Source organism: Molothrus aeneus, chromosome 10 (genome assembly GCF_037042795.1).
Source record: "Molothrus aeneus isolate 106 chromosome 10, BPBGC_Maene_1.0, whole genome shotgun sequence".
Taxonomy (NCBI): Eukaryota; Metazoa; Chordata; class Aves; order Passeriformes; family Icteridae; genus Molothrus; species Molothrus aeneus.
The window spans coordinates 11380431-11397447 of NC_089655.1; the positions used below are offsets into that span (position 1 = coordinate 11380431).

A 17017-nucleotide genomic window follows, 5' to 3' on the forward strand; every position below is an offset into this window, starting at 1 on the left:
GTGCTGTTGGAGGATTGGCCTTTCAGCTTTGGTCCTTTTTCTTAATTTTCTTAAAGTTTGGTCAATTTTCAGCTGGTGGCTGTTCCTGCCTTTAAGTCTGTGGAATACCTAAGGTTTGCAATATAGTAGTGTCAGGGCTATCTATGGCTCAGTAAAGTTTTTAGGAGTGTTCTTTGAGATAATTCTTAGTTTCTTACACTGCTTAATTTGGATTTTAGCCTGCAGTTGCTATGAATATTTTTCTGATCTTTTTCAATTTGAATCTTCTTGGCACTAATTCTTTCCACCCTTGCTTCCCTTTTCCTTCCTTCATCATTCATTTTTTCATGTTGTTCTCTTTTATATTTTCATTTCCAGTCAGGCATGCATTCTAAAGTTACTTTACCTCTGGTATAAGAAATCTCATTATGCTTATGGGATATTATCCTATTTTAATTCACTTATATATTACTTGTCTTAGACTTACATGATATCTAATATCATGGCAGAAGATTATTTCTTTCAGTGTTTAGCTTGTTGGTGCAGACTCCATCTAGTCTCATTCAGTAAAGTACCCATACTTTTTTAATGTCCATCTGCTTTTGCTGTAGCACACCAGAAGCAGACAGCTTTGTGGTAAATAATGGTGCAGAACAGTAGCTGGAAAATGCTCCTGGATATTCTCTACTGCTTCCTGCACCAGAATTTCAAGCTCTGCTGGGTTCTCAGAAGGATGATGTTAATTTGATGTGCTCAGATTTGGGAGCCTCTGAGGCCTGAAACAATATTTGTTCTTCCATACCACAGATATGATTTTTGTAGGGTAATAATGTTGACCAGTAACACTGAATTAGTTGGGCAAAATGCAGCTTCTGCTCTGACACTGGTGGGGAAAAAGAGGTTTATTTGTAAGCAGAATCATTCCTGTTTCACGTTGTGCAGCCCTCGCTGCCTCCCCTGGTGCATGGAGGGAGCACTGCCTAGAGCCGGGGGGCTGCTGTGGGAGGAAGGCAGGGTGCTTGTGTACAGTGGGAAAGCTGGAAGGATTGGAATCCCAGTTTCCTAATTGGAAACATGAAGCCTGTGGGTTTTTCCTGTCGAATCCATGGAGGTATGAGGTGGTCTTGGCTGGTGGCTTTTCTAGCACTGGGCCAGACAAAGCTGGGCCCATGCAGAGCCAAAGCTGGAGATGGACACCCGGCACACCTTGGAGCAACTACAGGGAAGTCCCTTTTTCACAGAGGAAAGGTGAACCTGGGCCATAGATTAGCACCACGGGGCTGCCTGAAATAGTTTTGCATTTTTAAAGATGTGCCAGGTCGTTCAGTGGGCAGTTTTAAGACTGGAAGTGTGACTTGCACCACGAGGCTGTTGAAGGGGATATTCACCTGGCTGATGCCCATCACTGCACTAGGCTGTCTTACTCTTTTAATCACTTAAAAGGCATGACTAAAGGGAGAGATAATTACTATAGTGGCAAAGTTTTCTTTTGTATTGTTCAGAAACTTGCACTCTGCTATGTGATCATGATGTAAAAAATGTACAGGTTACCAAGAGCAAAAACCCCAAAACACCAATAAACCAGTATTCAAGGAAACATGTTTTGTCTAACTCTCCTGAACAGTAACATCTACCACAAAAACTAAGAGCTGAGCCCAAGGAAGGATGAGGTTTCATGATTGGAAAACTGATAGGTTAAGGGACCAGGGCTGTGGGATAAATTAATATTTGCTTAGAAAATTTGGGTCAACTGGAGAATTTTCAAGTTCTAAAATATTTTCTAAAATACAGTTTCTAAAATAAAATTTTTACAAGTTCTTTACAGTTCACTAAGCAGAACTCATGTCTGCTGGGATTATATTGCCAGAGATGAGCTTCCTTGTATTAAGTTATTTAAAATGCTCAGAACTGGTTTGCTTTAAGATGTCAATAAAGGCTATTTTCCACTTTGCTAGAAGGAAGTAGGGGAAAACCAATTTTGTCTTTAGAAGTATAGAATCACAACACATACTGAGTTGGAAGTAGTATTTTCCAATCCCTGCAGTGGCTTTCAGGATGTTGTCTTGGTTCTCTGAAGTTTATAGTTAATATTTGTATCCTAGGAATTCCCAATCTCTGTAAAAGCAAAGAATTTCAAAAGCACACGTGCAATGCTCACGTGCATCTAAAATACAGATCTGAATATTGCTGGATTTATGTTGTACCAAATGTACACAGCACTCAGGGTGTTACAGGACTCGCATTTCCTGATGGCTGATAGCAAAATAAGAGGAAGAAAGGAAAGAGACCAGCTCAGAAAAGCACTTGAATAAGTTGCCAGGTGAAAAAGGTGTGAGCTGCTCTCAGGGCTTCAAGGCAATTAGTTTCCTGGCTGAAGTTATACACAGGGTTCATCAGTTTGGAGATAGCCTTTATGTCCTTACTATTGAAAAGTTTAAGCTTTTAACATAGGAACATGAGTGTTCACTTCCAATGGCCCCTGTTTTCAGTGAGGTTACCAAATATTGCACTTCTCTGTGAAAGTTATCAGAATGATCTGATATTTTCAGTGGAGTGTCTTTTTGGACTGGCTCTGCTGTGTAGCTGGGATTTTTTCCACTGCTTTCAAACTTAGCAAAATGCTTTTGATAGTTCTGTATAAAATGCTAGTTATTACTTTTGAAACCTGAAAGGTTTAGCAGTATTCCAGATTTCCACCTTGCCTCACATTTTGGTCTTCATTCTGAATATGTAGTCACTACATTTTTGACAATATATATTACATTTTATTTTCCAAGCAGTGTTTTATTAGATTAAGTCAGATAGAAGGAATAGCTTCACATTTATAGTGAGTGACTTGCACATTCAGTCAAACACTGTGTGATATTGAGTAGTTTAAATCTCCAGTGTATAAACTGTAAATTACATTAAAGACCTCTCTTACCATTCATTACTTTGTTTAAACAGTCATGCAGAATTACTAGTTGTCAGTAATTTTTTTCTTGAATACAAATATGTCATTTATTCTAATGTAACTTTCTTGAGCTGTGTGTCATGAAAAGAGTATCTTAAAATGGAGAAATGATGAGTGTAATGGACAATTGAGATTCTTATTGCCATTCAGCAGAAGCTTCAGGCTTTCCTGCAGCTCATATTGCTAATTTTCCTAAAAGCCAATGATACTTTGGTTGCTGAGCATGATCCCAGATGATAAATGCCCTTCCTGCTGGGACCACTGATTCAGCCTCTTTGGTAGTCTTAGCATAAAAATCTGACCTGTGGAATGTGAAGTATGGCTTGTCTGTCATAAGGGATGACTTTCTCTACCAGGTAAAGTAGCCCTTGAAGGCATAGGGCTAGAACAGTGTGAAAAGTATTTGTTGCAGACTTTTTTTATAAACAGAGAATTTCAGACCCCAGAGCTCTCCATTTATCATTGCACAAATGTGGGAGACCTGGACATAGGCACAATGAATAAATCCATCAGTAAGCCCCTGTACAGTATGCTGCAGGATGCATTTCAGAGTAGAATCTAAGAGCAAAACTATTGAAGAACTTGTCATTTCCAGTTCATGTTGCAGTTGTGAAAAACAGCTTTGCATCTTTGTCGTGCTACAGCACTTTATTGATTTCCAGTGTAATCTAAGGACTGGAATCCAAGAAAGTTAGTTAGCCTGGTGACACGCCCTCAGGACTTCAGAGGCTGAAACCAGAAAATGGCTGCTGAAATCAGGCTCGTTTTAGCACCTACCCCAAGAGCTTCTTGCTGGGTTGTCACATTTTCACCTCACTCCAGTGTCTGCCTGCTTCTCCTTCCTCTGTTCTCTGCTGTCTCCCAGTACTTGGTGACAAAACCTTCCCTCCTTACCCATTCTCCATCCCTCCTTGCAAGCTGCTGCATGTCTTTTCCCAGCCCAGGCAGCTAAACAAAGCAAAGCATGGAGCTGGAAATTCAATAGTTCTTAGAAGAACGTATCATGCCTGAATATTATTTGTTTTAAACCATATGGGGATTAAGGTCCTTTGAAGATTCTTGATTAGAGTTTAGGAAAAAATGAAATGCCAGTTTAAGCTTCTGATTTTTTGTAACAGTATATCCAACTCCACTGTGTTCCAATTTATGCTTAAAATGGTTGTTCTAGAGTCACATATAGCCAGAAACTAATTACACTGGAAAAGAATGACTAAAACTTGATTATATTTATATTTTAGGTTTTATTTGTGGTGAAATTTAGACCTATTCATCTTTAGAACTATTAATAGAGACAGTTTGATTTTTATTCTTCTGGATAAATTTCTTCTTGCCTGGTATCTTTGTATACTAAGGATGATCTTCCTTAAAAACTCCTGATGTTTTGACTTTCTTAGTAGGAACATCATCACGCCTAGTTAGTTGAAGTTTGTGCTGTGCCAAAAGGCACATGCTCTAACAACAGAAGCCTGGCTGTGTCCCTGGTTTTGCACTGCTCAGCTCTGCTGTGTGCCAAAGCTATCTGTACTAATGCCTCATAGTACTTGACAGCCAGCTGTATCTATGGCTGAGCAGTTGGTTATCCATTTACTGTCTTTATGCAGAACAATGAACACTTTGATACCTCTCTCTTGTGTGGTGTGTGGTCCCCCCCCCCCCCTTTTTGTTTCTAACCACCACAGTCCTCATTTCTAGCACAACGCTCAGTGCCCAGTATAAGAAGAGAGACAGACAAATTAATCCTTGGAGCAGGCAGTCTGAAGATATAATTGTTTTGCAGAAATATTTGATTAGAAACAACTCTTCTTAAACAGTAAAAAAACCAAAAAACAAAAAAACATTTGAGTTCTTAAATCAAAGTATATTAAATCAAAGTTCAGAATTATCTTTCAAAACAAAAAACCCTTTCCCCCCATTTAAGCTCTGCATGTTGCCAAGCTGTAAGGACAAATGCCTTTTGGAATTATACTGGCTTTAAACAGTGGTTGTGCCCATTCAGTGCTGCCAGGAAGGACGTTTGTGGCTGATTTTGTACACCTCCATGTCTCCTACTATCAGGGTTCAGTTTGTGGAAGCCTAGAGAAGCCCTCTGTGGCTATAAGGTGCTTTTAGAAAGAGAATATTTGGCTGGATGTCAGGACGAATATATCTGTGGGCATGAGGCTTTATCTATGAAGACTGAGGTGCTGCAAAGCATGTTTTAAGCATTTTCACATCACAACTCCTCGGACAAGGAATCTTCTGCTTCTTCCTTATAAATATAATACCTACTGAGTAGTTATGTGTGGATCTTGTCAGAATCAGCTGTAGGAAAGAGCTGTCAACATATAAGCATGAATGTTAGGAAGTTATTTCTCTCCAATTCAACTTACTGAAGACTCTAAGCAATATTCCAAGGCCTGTGTACATGTGAGTGGCAGAGTACAGCCAAGTGCTGAGACAAAACATTACTGCAATGGATTTACAGTGGGCAGGTGCTGCCCTATGCTTTTATCCTAAAAACTGCTACAGTCCTAAAACTTGCATATGGTTGTAGTTATATGGATATGATAGGAAGCTCCTTTCCTGGGAGGAACAGGCAGTTACTTGCAGTTGCTAAATTTTCTTTGATTTTGGTGCTTAGTAAATTTTTTCTGACCTCTTGTTTACATAACAAGATCTTTTGTTTCATTGTTTTTTAATCTTCTTTCTTGTGATTAACATTACACTGCTCATGCCAATGAATTCTTCTGGGGTTGACCTGCAGTGGGTTGAAGCTGGAGTTTGTATCCTCCTAATCCTAGGTCTCCTTCCTGAATATCTTCCTTGCCTGTAGCCTGGGTGGAGGCTGTGCTGTCCTGTGCTGGCACTGCTATGTGAGCAGATGATTCATAGTTTTCAGTCAATTCATCATTATTGATGATATAAACTGTGTCTCCATCCTTCAGTTGGTCCTGTATTGAAACAAAGAAAAAGATCTGTGGAAGAGAGGCTCTTGAGGGAGATTTTTGTTAAAGCTTAAATGAACAAGAACTCTGATGCAATTTCACTTTCATTTTGTTTCATTACATGCTTATTTTTTCAGGTGTTCTTTTACCATCTTGTTGATTAAAGCCAATAGTTGCTCACCATGTTCTGTTTGCAGGCAGTGTTGAGAAACACAACCTACCCTTCAGATGTTTTAGATAATTTCAGTGCTTAAATATTGCTGATGGGTAGGCCAATACTTTCAGCATCTGGATGAATTATTTAGAATATATCACTCACATTTGAAGCTCACAGATTTAGTGGCCATTCATGAAAATGTACCTTGTTGTCTTCACAACTGAAGAAATTGTATAGTGCTTAGCATTAAAAGTAAAAAGTTTTAGAGAAGGGACTGTACTGAAGTGATCAATGCAAAGTGGCAGGTTTTGGCTAACACCTCGAAGACAATGAACCAAGCTGGGTACTTACCCCATATGCCCTGGGGCTGGTCAGAATCCTGGCAACAGGGTTGCACCATTCAGGCAATGTCGATGTGAGAGGTGGCCCAGCGTGGGTTAGGAGAGGCTTTAGATATCTGTGAGGTTTGTTAAAGGATATTTGCAATAGACACACTGGTGGCAACATGCTGTTCTATTGCACTAAGAAATTTAATTGTAAAGCACAAGAAAATCATCTAACTAAACAGAAGTATATAAAATACTATCTCTTTATACCCCCCACCTTCCCCATTACTGCATACATTCACCTGTCATCAGTATTGTCGAATGTTTTTCAGTAAAAGGAAAAAAACAACCTGAAAACTCCCCCAAAACTCAAACCATTTGATGCTCAAAAGCTGTCTTGAAAGGGTACCAGAATGGCTGAAGGGAATGTCATGGCATACATAATGCAGCAGGAGCTGAAACACAGGAAGTGTATACTAGATTGTCTCCTGATCAAATTGCATAAAAAAATCACACTTGGAGCAAGACACAGAAGAGTAAACAGGACAATTTAAGATGCCATTCTATCAGCTATTTTATATAAGAACAGTAGCAAATGTTTTCTTAAACACCTATGTTTAGCCTTTTGTAAAATCAATATATTTCTTCAACAGACAAAACATATTTCATCAAATACTAAATTCCTTTATCACTGGGAGTGTAAGTTGTTCTCTGTAATACCTAATCTTCAGCATTCAATGCATTTCTTTTCCACTTCATACATCAACTCTTCTCTACATAAAATTATGTAAGTTAGGAACAGGCTTTATGCTATTGTCTCATACCTGCCTTTCCAATCTTTTTCCAGAAGTGCTTTATTGAGATAAAAGAAAAACCTGCTCATCTTGAGCGATTACATCATCTGCATGTCTGTCAATAGCAGCTCTCCCATGAGTCCTTCAAGTTGCCTTATCTTCTCTGCCACTTTTACTCACAAAGTAATTTCCAGTGTTCTTTGGGAAGCAGATCTGTCAGCTATTTTTGCTGCTAGGGAAAATTTACTTTATTGATTTGTCATCCCACTTTCTCTCCCCTGCTCCTTCTCTTGCTTTCTTACTTGTGCCATCTTCCCCAGTCTTTCTCCCTGCCTCCTTAAACAGGAAAGGAACAAATATAATAATAGTGATTCAGGTTCTGCAGCAATATTGTAGAAATACTCAGGAAGGAACACTGAGTCTTGGGCCTATCCACACAAGTGCCTCCTTTTCTTTCACTGTTGGCTGTTTATGGTATCACTGCTTTACACACAAAGCACAAATTCTTTATCCTGAAGAGATGTAAAATATGCTTCTAACCTCAGTTAAAAATTGCAAGGCTAAATAATTTTATATGTCCTATATGCTGCAGACATGGAAATTGTTTTATAGTGGTGTTTTTATGTGCACATTTTGTATTTATTTTTAAAAGTTAAGTTGCTTTCTATTTATTTTTAAAAGTTAAGTCAGCAGATTGGGTGATTTTTTCACCCAAGGTCATATACTGAGTTTGTGTGAAAAATTAAGTCTACTTCAGAAAAGATGGTGAGATCTTAATATAAATTCTTATCAGAACCATGATCAAGGTGAGTATCTCATGAGATCTAATTGAGTAGGGAAAGTTTAGATTTGTCTCACTTCTGTTAGAGTAAAATCAAGCCAAACAATCTTTTCTGATCCATTCCCAATTTGATCTGAAACCTCCAAACTGCTAGGCTGTTAAGAGCTATTATTAAAAAGCAAAGTATGAAAGCCATTAATTAGACTTGCTTGGTTTTCAGCACTTCAGAAAAACCTAATTAAAAGGCCAAAAATGGAAATACAAGCCTCATTCTAGGTTTTTAATCTTTGGGAATATTTGCTTTGTTATTACAAACATCCTGAATTGTTTGAACTGAGTTGTCAGACTGAGTGTAAAAAGTACAGGCTTTTAGAGGAAGTTGCATTTGATTATAGTGCGTTCTGTCTGCTCTGTCCTTTCATTCTTTTCCAGAATAAGTAATTGAAGATGAGAATTACTCTACCTTTCTTAATCCAGTGATGTCTGAGCTAGGCCTTGTAAGCAGCCTTATAATTTCCTAATGAGCATTTATCCCACTCATTTTTAGAGTTCTGTTTTGCCCATGCTAGCACAGAGCCTTGACCACACAGAGCAGGAGGGGCTGTGTGCTGAAGCAGACAATCTGCCCAGCCACCACAGCAATCTTCAGTCCCTTGAGCCACTCCTGCTCTTAGCATAAACTTTTGTCTGGTGTGTTTGACTGGCTGGCGTTTATGTACGTGGATATTCTGAAGTTGTGATTATTCCATTTTGCAACAGGTTCTCTAAATCCCCTTCATTTTGCATTTGCTCTCACACATTCATTGTGTGCTGTCTGTGCTTCTGCTCTGAAGCCTCTTGAGATGCAGTTTAAAGTGAATGCAATTTTCTTGTGCTTGTTGTGTTGATTCTGTAATAAATTATTTATCTTTGTTCCTTATTTAACTAGTTATTATTCAGCCCACTCAAGGAACTTAAATTGCCCTGGCCTATTTTTCATTGTTTTAATAACCTCTGCCATAAATGTTTCCTCTTTATAGTTGACACAGTTGCTTTATAGTATTACAGACATAATCACATCATTTAGGGCAGCATAAAAGAGGAAGAAAAATCTGTGTGCAGTGCTGGCATTTCAAAAGCATGTCAGATGTGGGTCCTACAGCATTTTAAGGCTGGCAAGAAGCCTTATCACACTCCAGCTGCTCTGGTTGCATCTCCAGGGAGATGTAATTTAAATAATGTAATAGAAAAAGGTAGATGTTGCACCAAGGCTGCTTTAAAAATTTGGAAAAACGAAGTGCAAACCTCTTGGCATAACTGGGAAATTACAGTCAGACCAAATTTGTGCCTGCCCCATTCAGGGATGAGAGAAGAGAGCAGGGCAGAGCTGCTTTGCACTGCAGCCCTCCCTGGGCACACAGCCCACCCCACGGCTGTGCCACAGTGCTGCCTGAATTAAAGAATGACATTAATATTGGAAAGGTGGCGACTGCTGAGCTTTGAAACTGGATTAAGGGTGCCAGTGTAGGCACGTGCAGAGGATTTTAATCCATATGTAATGCAGGAATGTTACCATGCCCTGCTTTTATAATCAAATACCCATTTCCCATTGATCTCTGGCTTCCACTCTCAGTTCACATACCCAGAAATGTTTACTCTAGTTTGCCTCATTGCTGTTTGAAACTGCCCAGGCAGTTTCAGTCTTGTCAGACACAGTTCTCCCTTTCTGTCTCACTGAAACCAGGCTCAATATCTAAATCTGTTTCCTCAGTCCTGGTTCAGCTTCTGTCTATTCTGAGTTTGACTGATCTGATGTCCTCTTTGCTCTAAGTGCAATGTATTTAAAAATAATTTCATGAAGATTTATCAGGAATCAAACCATGGAATTGTGATTTTTTTTTTTAACATTGTCTGAAACAAATATCTATTATTGAAATCCTCCTCCTGTGTAGCTCCTGCTTCACAAAGATACAGGTAACCTGAAAGAACATTTTTAAGTGAGAAGTCCCAGGTAAATCTGATGAGAAATGCTACTGCCATCAGCCATATTGCAGAATGTTTAGCTTTTCTATCATACAGAAAAACTGAAGGTGTAAAGAAAAGTTGTGACTTAATATTAGGATGAACAATCAGAACTTAAAAACTTCTGTGACCACACTGTTTAATTGACATGTTCTGTCAGATTTTGAGGATATTGGTGGAAATCACTATTTTTTGGTAAAAAGGGATTAGCATGTTCAAATAGAGAAAGATATTCTGCCAGAAATGTTGTGGCTGTTTAGACTTGGACTTCAGAGTTCACTTTCCTTCTGTTGGAGGAGCAACAAAAGGAAGTCGTAGTCCAGTCCTAATCCTAGCTCTGCTATGAAAAATATCCTAGTAAGAGAGAAATAACTTGCTGGGGGGGACACCTGCCCCCCAGTAAACCCAACACAACAACACAGAATAGCAAACCCAAGCACCCCACCCACCCACCCCCTCAGCAAAGCAGCAGCTGTGGTCCCAGGTGAAATACACGTGGCAGCTCTGCAAAGGCCTGCATTTGGCCCCAAAGGTGGTTTGCCTTTTGCCTCATCACACAATGGGGGCTCTGTAACTGAAGACAGTCCCATCCTCCTCAAAGGAAAATATGCTCACACTTTATTTACTATTAAAAAGCACCCAAGTATAGGAATTCTTGTGCTACTAATCAAAATTACATAAAACAATTTTTCAGAGGATGTTTTCTTACATCAGACTGCTGTACGCGCACATTTGTTGCGTATGGTGTTTGGTGTTCTGCTGCTAGGTGCTATATTTCTGCTGCAGGCATGAATCTCTAGAATTAATGGCACCACTCCCCAAATTCATCCTTTGTGCGATGTTTTTAAGATTTCTTAAGCTTTGCAGCTTTTTGTTTTAGTGTCCTTTTGGTGAATATTTTGGAGTCTCAATTTGTAGATTACTTATGAGTTGTATTAATACTACTTTTGTTGTGTTTATGAAGAAATATAATGAAAAAAGGTATGAAAGTAAAGATGTCACTTCTATTTTTTCAATATTTCTGTAATAAAGAGAACTCGCATTTTGCTCTTTGTTAGAATTCAGTTTGTGTGGGGTTTTTTTAAAGGATGATTTGCTATAAATTACATGTTAGCCTAAAGAGCAAACATTTCCATTTTGGTAGTGTTTGACAGGGAGCAGGCAAACCATGAAACCTTTCTGTGGCTGAGCTGTGCACGTGGCTGGCTCCTGCCACCAGCTGACTGAGATTCTTGTGGTGCTGTAGAGCACGGCCTGTGTGCAGGACTGACTTGGGGAGGCACAGAGGCATGGCCAGATCTGCAGGGCATGTACAGCAGATTAACATGCCCCAGAGGAGGGGAGGGGTTTTAGGGGAGCTCTCCTCCTGGCTCTTGCAAGAGAGGATGCTCTACATGCTCTTGTACCATGGAGTTTGTAGAGGATGGGGAGTTATCACTATAGAGTAGTTGAACAATTGGGTAATGGTTATTTTGGATGTAATTGTTAGAATAACACATGTGTGTTTGAAAAACCTGTGAGATCTGTGGTGATTTAACATGTAAAGATAAGTTAATCTGCACTGTGGAGAAAGCTGAGGAGGAATCACTGAATCGGGTATAAATTATATTTTAATTTTAACTTAGAGCTGTTACTAGCAAATTCTGTTTTAGTTCTTTGTGACTTTTTAAAATCTTTTGAAGGAGTGGTTTAAAAAAATTTAAAAGTCTACTACTGTTGTAATTTAAAATGCTAAACAATTGAGGATAAAAGAATAATACTGTAGCTCTGCAAAGTCAAATCATCAGGTCTCTTTTTTAAAAAGATTCATTCTTTCTGTCTTTGTTTTTCTCATGTCTGAAAAAACAGAGAGTAATGAAAATCAGTATTAATAAAATCTGGTTCAATGTGTATTTATGGGAAAGTCTGTCTGACTTAAATTCCAGATCCAGATGTAATGTCAGACCCTAAGAATTAACTCTGGCCTTTTTGCAGAATAGGGCTAAAAATTTGCTGTTTTCAACTTTGAAACTGGAAGCATTGCAGAGATGTGGGCAAAATGGAGGAAGTTAGTGGAACTGATCTTAGTCACATCTTTTTATCTATAAGTAGCTGCAGACTGAGAAGTGGCTTGTTCTCTTATGTGTGCTGAGTAAAATGTCTGGGGTGTTTGCAGACCACAGTCTTAGTTGATAGCTCCCTGAGGCAGAGCAGAAAACTGAGACATCTTACTCAAGTTATTTGAAGTCTATTATATCCTGAATATAAACGCCTCCACGTAAGTAAAAATCAGAGACCTAAATGGAAACCTGCTTATGTAACTGATGAGTGGTAATGCAGCTACTCTTGAAAATGTAAGGATAGAACATGCAAAGGATGGAAAAATACTCATATAGGATTAAAAAAGCATATATGAAGAGACAAATTAACATTAGAAAAGTTTGGAAAATGCAGGCTGCATGAGGCAGATAAAGAATAGAAGAAAAACTTTCCCTGCCATCAGTTGTATAGTAACAAGAAAATATTACTTGTCTTTTTTTGTCTTCTTCTGACAAAAAACTAGCAACTGCCCCTCAAAATAGCCTCCCAACCCTCCCCAAACAAAACAAGCGCTACCACCCCCACCACCAAAATCAGAATGCCAAACAAATGAAAAATACCAAAAAACTTACAATCAACTAAACAGCACCACCAGAGATGCATAAGGGTCAGCTAGACACAGGGAATAGGTAAGGCTGCTGCACAAATCACATTGGTGTTCAGGACATTCTGAAAAATGTGTGTGATGTTAAGTTGGCATCATTGGTATCCCCTCTTTTCAGACACCTTTCAGCAGGATATCAGGCAGACATCTAACCTGCCAGTCTTACTTTTTCATCAGCAAAGAGAAATGGCCAAATCCAAGACTGTTAACTCCAGCACTGAAGGAGTCAGTCATAATTGGAATGAATTGAGATTAGGATGAGTTTCTTTCCCTTTCTTGACTGTAAAACAGTCTAAACAATTCATTTAGATGTAGATGCCTAATAATTAAGTATGTACAACTTGGTGAAATGAATCTCACACCAGAACAGGAGAATATAGAATTCCTAAGGCAAAATATAAGAAATCAAACACAATGTCCTCCATACCAAGGAAACTAGGAGTGTATAGAAGGCATCCATTTTCATAATTAGAAAGCACTACATTAAATACATCTAGAAGAAAAAGAAAGATAAAAAGCATATACATTTCTGTGTAGTAAGTATGGCACCAAACCCAGCAAAAACTTAAATGTTTAGCTAGTGAGAACCTGAGCAAACATGGGATTCATAAAAAGAAATTTGACCTTGGAAAATTTAAAAGGATTTCCTGGCATCTTTTAAGGCATAGAAATTTCTCAGGACATTCCAAAACTGCTCTGCCTGTAGCTTGGCAATAGGGTTTATTTTCCTGCAGAAGAGGAACTTCTGCATATGGTACATTTAACATATTACAGAACTGGAGATACCATTGGTATGAGTAAGATTAATTATTGCATTAGAAAGGATGAACTCTGTTGTGACCTGGCTGTGCACAGGCCCTTAAAGCCTTAGCAAGGCTCTGGTGCCAGCTGCCAGGTGAGATCACTTTGAAGCTCTTCACTTGAAGTGCAGCTTTTGTATAAAACACTTGAACCCTGGTGCTGGCAGAGGGAACTAATTTAGAAGCACAGGCAAGTTAGCAGGGCCTTCTGCACTCTGTGTGGAAGATTGTTTCGTGAGATTGTCCTTGGCATCACCATCTGGCAGAGCAGTATTCCAGAAAGCAGATGTGTGAAGAATGTGGACTGGCAGTGGTTACACCCTGTGCTGATGACAGTTTAATACCAGTGGCACCACAAATCTAATCATTTGCAGAGTGCAGGGAGAATAAACCTTAAAAATTAAATGCAGTGAAGTATAAGAACAAATTGGTTTTGATCAAGTAAATTACTTCAATATCACAGAGGAGAAGAGAGAAGGTCTGATTCAAATCAAGTGAAAGCTTTCAGAAACCTTTCATCAATAAATGATGTCAGGTAAAATGAATCTGCACCAAGACAGCTCCTGAGGATAGCAGTGGTTGTAGCGTCTCTACCCTGTAAAAGGAGAACCTTGGGAGCAGGAGGATGATGGAAGTAGAGGGTAACAAGAGAATAATGTGAGCAAGAGTTTCCAAACCAATGGGCAGCATTCTGCTCAAACTACAATACTGCAGTGAGAGCAAGGCAAGGAAATGGCTGCTAGAACTTTGCAACAGCTGGACTAATAGTCTTGCTACAGGCCTCTGGTGATGGAGAGCTAAAGCCAATGCACCAAAATTATGTTCAAATTAAAAAAAGAATTATTTGGCATTTTTCAGGAAGTCAGATGAGATATTTAATCAAATGCATGAGATATAGCAGCATTATAATAGTTAAAATAGTTCACAGATCTGTGGAGAGGGTTTTTGAGAAATCTCCAGCTTCTGCATTGCCATGAGTCAAAGAAAGCTCTCAGAGTTTTAAAGGTACAACTTGAAAGGGAAATACGACCCCTTATGAGAAAAATCCTGTAAAGAACTTCTTTTCTTGCAGAATTTAGTAGAAGGACAAGCAACAAATGTGGAAGAAGGCTTGGAGGAACAATATCTCTTTTATTCTGATGCTTGCTTGTTTTTGTAAAGATTCTAAAAAAATAGAAACAAAAGTGATCCTTCACTATATATTTTAGAAAAGAAAATCTGTATAAAGGTAACAGAATCTCTCTTTCTTTGTCAGAAGACAGGTATAAAGAATAAAACACGAGGTTGGTGTCATGTCTGAGGAGAACAGTAGATCCAAGGAAAATGAAAATTCTGAGAAAGCTTTTTGGAGACTGTTTGGTACAGTGGTGAGGATAGACTGGAGTGCTTCTCTCTTAGACCAGTTTGAGTGTACAAACAGAACTTGTACTCAGGGCTCTGTGTGTCCCTATGGAATGTAAAAGCAGGATCCCAACGTGAGCTGTGCTGGGTGAAGCCCTTGAGCCAGCTGACAGCACCTGCATAACTTACAGTGTACTCATGGAAATGTAGCATTGCTTGTTGTGTGATTGTGAGAAACCATGCTCATTCCGGATATGGAAGTAGATTCAAAAGCTGTGTGGCAAGATCAGGACATGGTTTAGCATTTTGCAGAAGGGTATTTTACTCAGTAGCATGCTGTACCTCTGGGAAGATGGGTAATGAGGAAGAAGTGCTGGGACTGGCTTAAAATAAATAGTCCTTACATCTCCTGTGCTGAGCTGAGAGCAGAACAACTTTTGTAGAGTCCTGCTAATACAAGACTTTATTTTAATACATCCTCTGAAAATCTCTACTCCTGTGAGCAGATTGGTCCAAGGACTGTGTTCAGATTCTCCAGCAGCTTTTTCCAATGTGTAACCCATGTTATAGGCACAAGTAGCTAGTTGGGTGAAGTTGGAGCTCTCTAATAGGTTTGTAAAGAAAGCACATTAAGAAGGGGAGGGCTCAGTGTTGAAGATGTGAAGACACATTGCCCAGGAATAGGTTTTGCTGTGATCCAAAGAAAGCAGCCTTCTGGCAAGCCAGATCTTTGCTGTTGTAAGGATATTTTAATACAGAGAAAGACCCGCTAGAAAGCCCTCACAAAATAATGTTCCCTAAGAGATATGGAAATTCTAGTGCAAAGAACAAATGAGGATAATTAATTATGGCTCATATCTAAGAATAAAATAGGTTAGTGATCATGGAAAGAAATATGAGGTATTTATTCTAATATTAGTTTAAAATTCTGAATACATAAACCAGAATACTTTATGAACAGTGCCAGATTAAAATAACAGAACAGAGGATACATATTAAGAGATCAAATTGCCTTTTGATTGGCAGTGATCAAATACAAATCAGAAATAGGAGAAGCAAATGCCAGATCTGCAGCCAGGATGGCTCATCTCCCTGCTCCTGTCCCTGCACTAGTCTGGAGCAGGACAGTTGTCTTGAGAGGGCCTGAGGCTTTCCTGTGAGCCTGTGAATGCTGGCACACTGTGAGTGGGGACAGTGAGATGTGATGGGCAAAGCTGGAGAAACGTGGGGCAGGACATAGGTGGGAACAAGACAGATTTCTGCAAGTGTGAAAAGTGACTTCTGTGGCTGGCATCAGTCCCTTGTGTTGATTGCCAGTGCACTGTGCACACACACACATATACTGGTGCTGCCCCTGACACAAACACAGACTGTGATAGGGGTGGGGAAAGTACAGTACAGCATGGATGAGCATGAAGTTTTCTCATTCTGTGTTTTATTTCAAAGGGAGAGGTCACTTGTCAGGGTTTTAGCCATGAGCTGTTCATAGTACAAAAGCCACCATTATTATGCATGAGCAGGTGTAGCTATTCTATGAACATGATTTGGTTAAGAAACACATTTATTGAGATCACTGTTTTTCTTTCCCATCTTTGACAAGTCCTGTGCTAACTCCTAATCCAGAGTGGATACCAAAAACTTTGAGTTTGCTGCTCAGATTTCACTCTAGTAACTTTTTTTGGTTCCAGATTCTTTCATAGTAGTTCTTGGCTCGCTCTCAGGTAAGCTGATTAGTGAAGGATTTGAACTAAATTTCTGCAAGACATTAAATTATAATTTATAATAGAAATATCTCTGATTTCTCAGTAGGAAATAATTCTGGGTTTAGATGTCAGACAATTCAATGAAAAGTCAAAGATTTTCCAAGGGCTTTTTCATTCAGTTGAAAGCTGATTTTTCAGTTGAAAAAAATTCGACCATCACATTTAATACAGCTTTGTCTGACTTATGGTAGTAGTCAAGGACAGAGATTTGTAAATATTTTGGATTGAGGATGGCTATGTATGTCTGACCTCAGTATCAAACAAAGTCTTTGAACCCCTCTTGAAGGAAAAGGGTAGTTCAAGGACATGGAGTTACATGGAAAATTGGATAAAATGCAATGTGTTTTTAACAAAAGCCAATTGTGTCAGATTAGACCAGTATCTGTCTTCGATAAGAACTGTTTGGCTGGACAAGGTTGAAGTAGCAAGTCAAATCTATACGTGTAGTTCTAAGTAAGGCACATAAGGTACCCTGCCTCACGGGATATCATTATTTGAGAGAGACAAAAGGGAAT

At 39.0% G+C, this 17017-nt stretch overlaps 1 protein-coding gene across 2 annotated transcripts in view; it reads right to left on the reverse strand.

The window, feature by feature from the left end:
- Nucleotides 1-4669: 4669 nt before the first annotated feature.
- The window catches only part of SLC9A9 (solute carrier family 9 member A9), a 170984-nt gene continuing 158636 nt past the window's right edge, over nucleotides 4670-17017 (reverse strand). For both annotated transcript variants that reach the window (XM_066556466.1, XM_066556465.1), the window contains exons 15-16: nucleotides 6365-6470; nucleotides 4670-5862 (exon numbers count right to left, since the gene is read on the reverse strand). In XM_066556466.1, coding sequence (XP_066412563.1) covers nucleotides 5641-5862; nucleotides 6365-6470 — 328 coding nt within the window. In that variant the 3' untranslated portion in view covers nucleotides 4670-5640. The remainder of the gene's footprint in view (nucleotides 5863-6364; nucleotides 6471-17017) is intronic.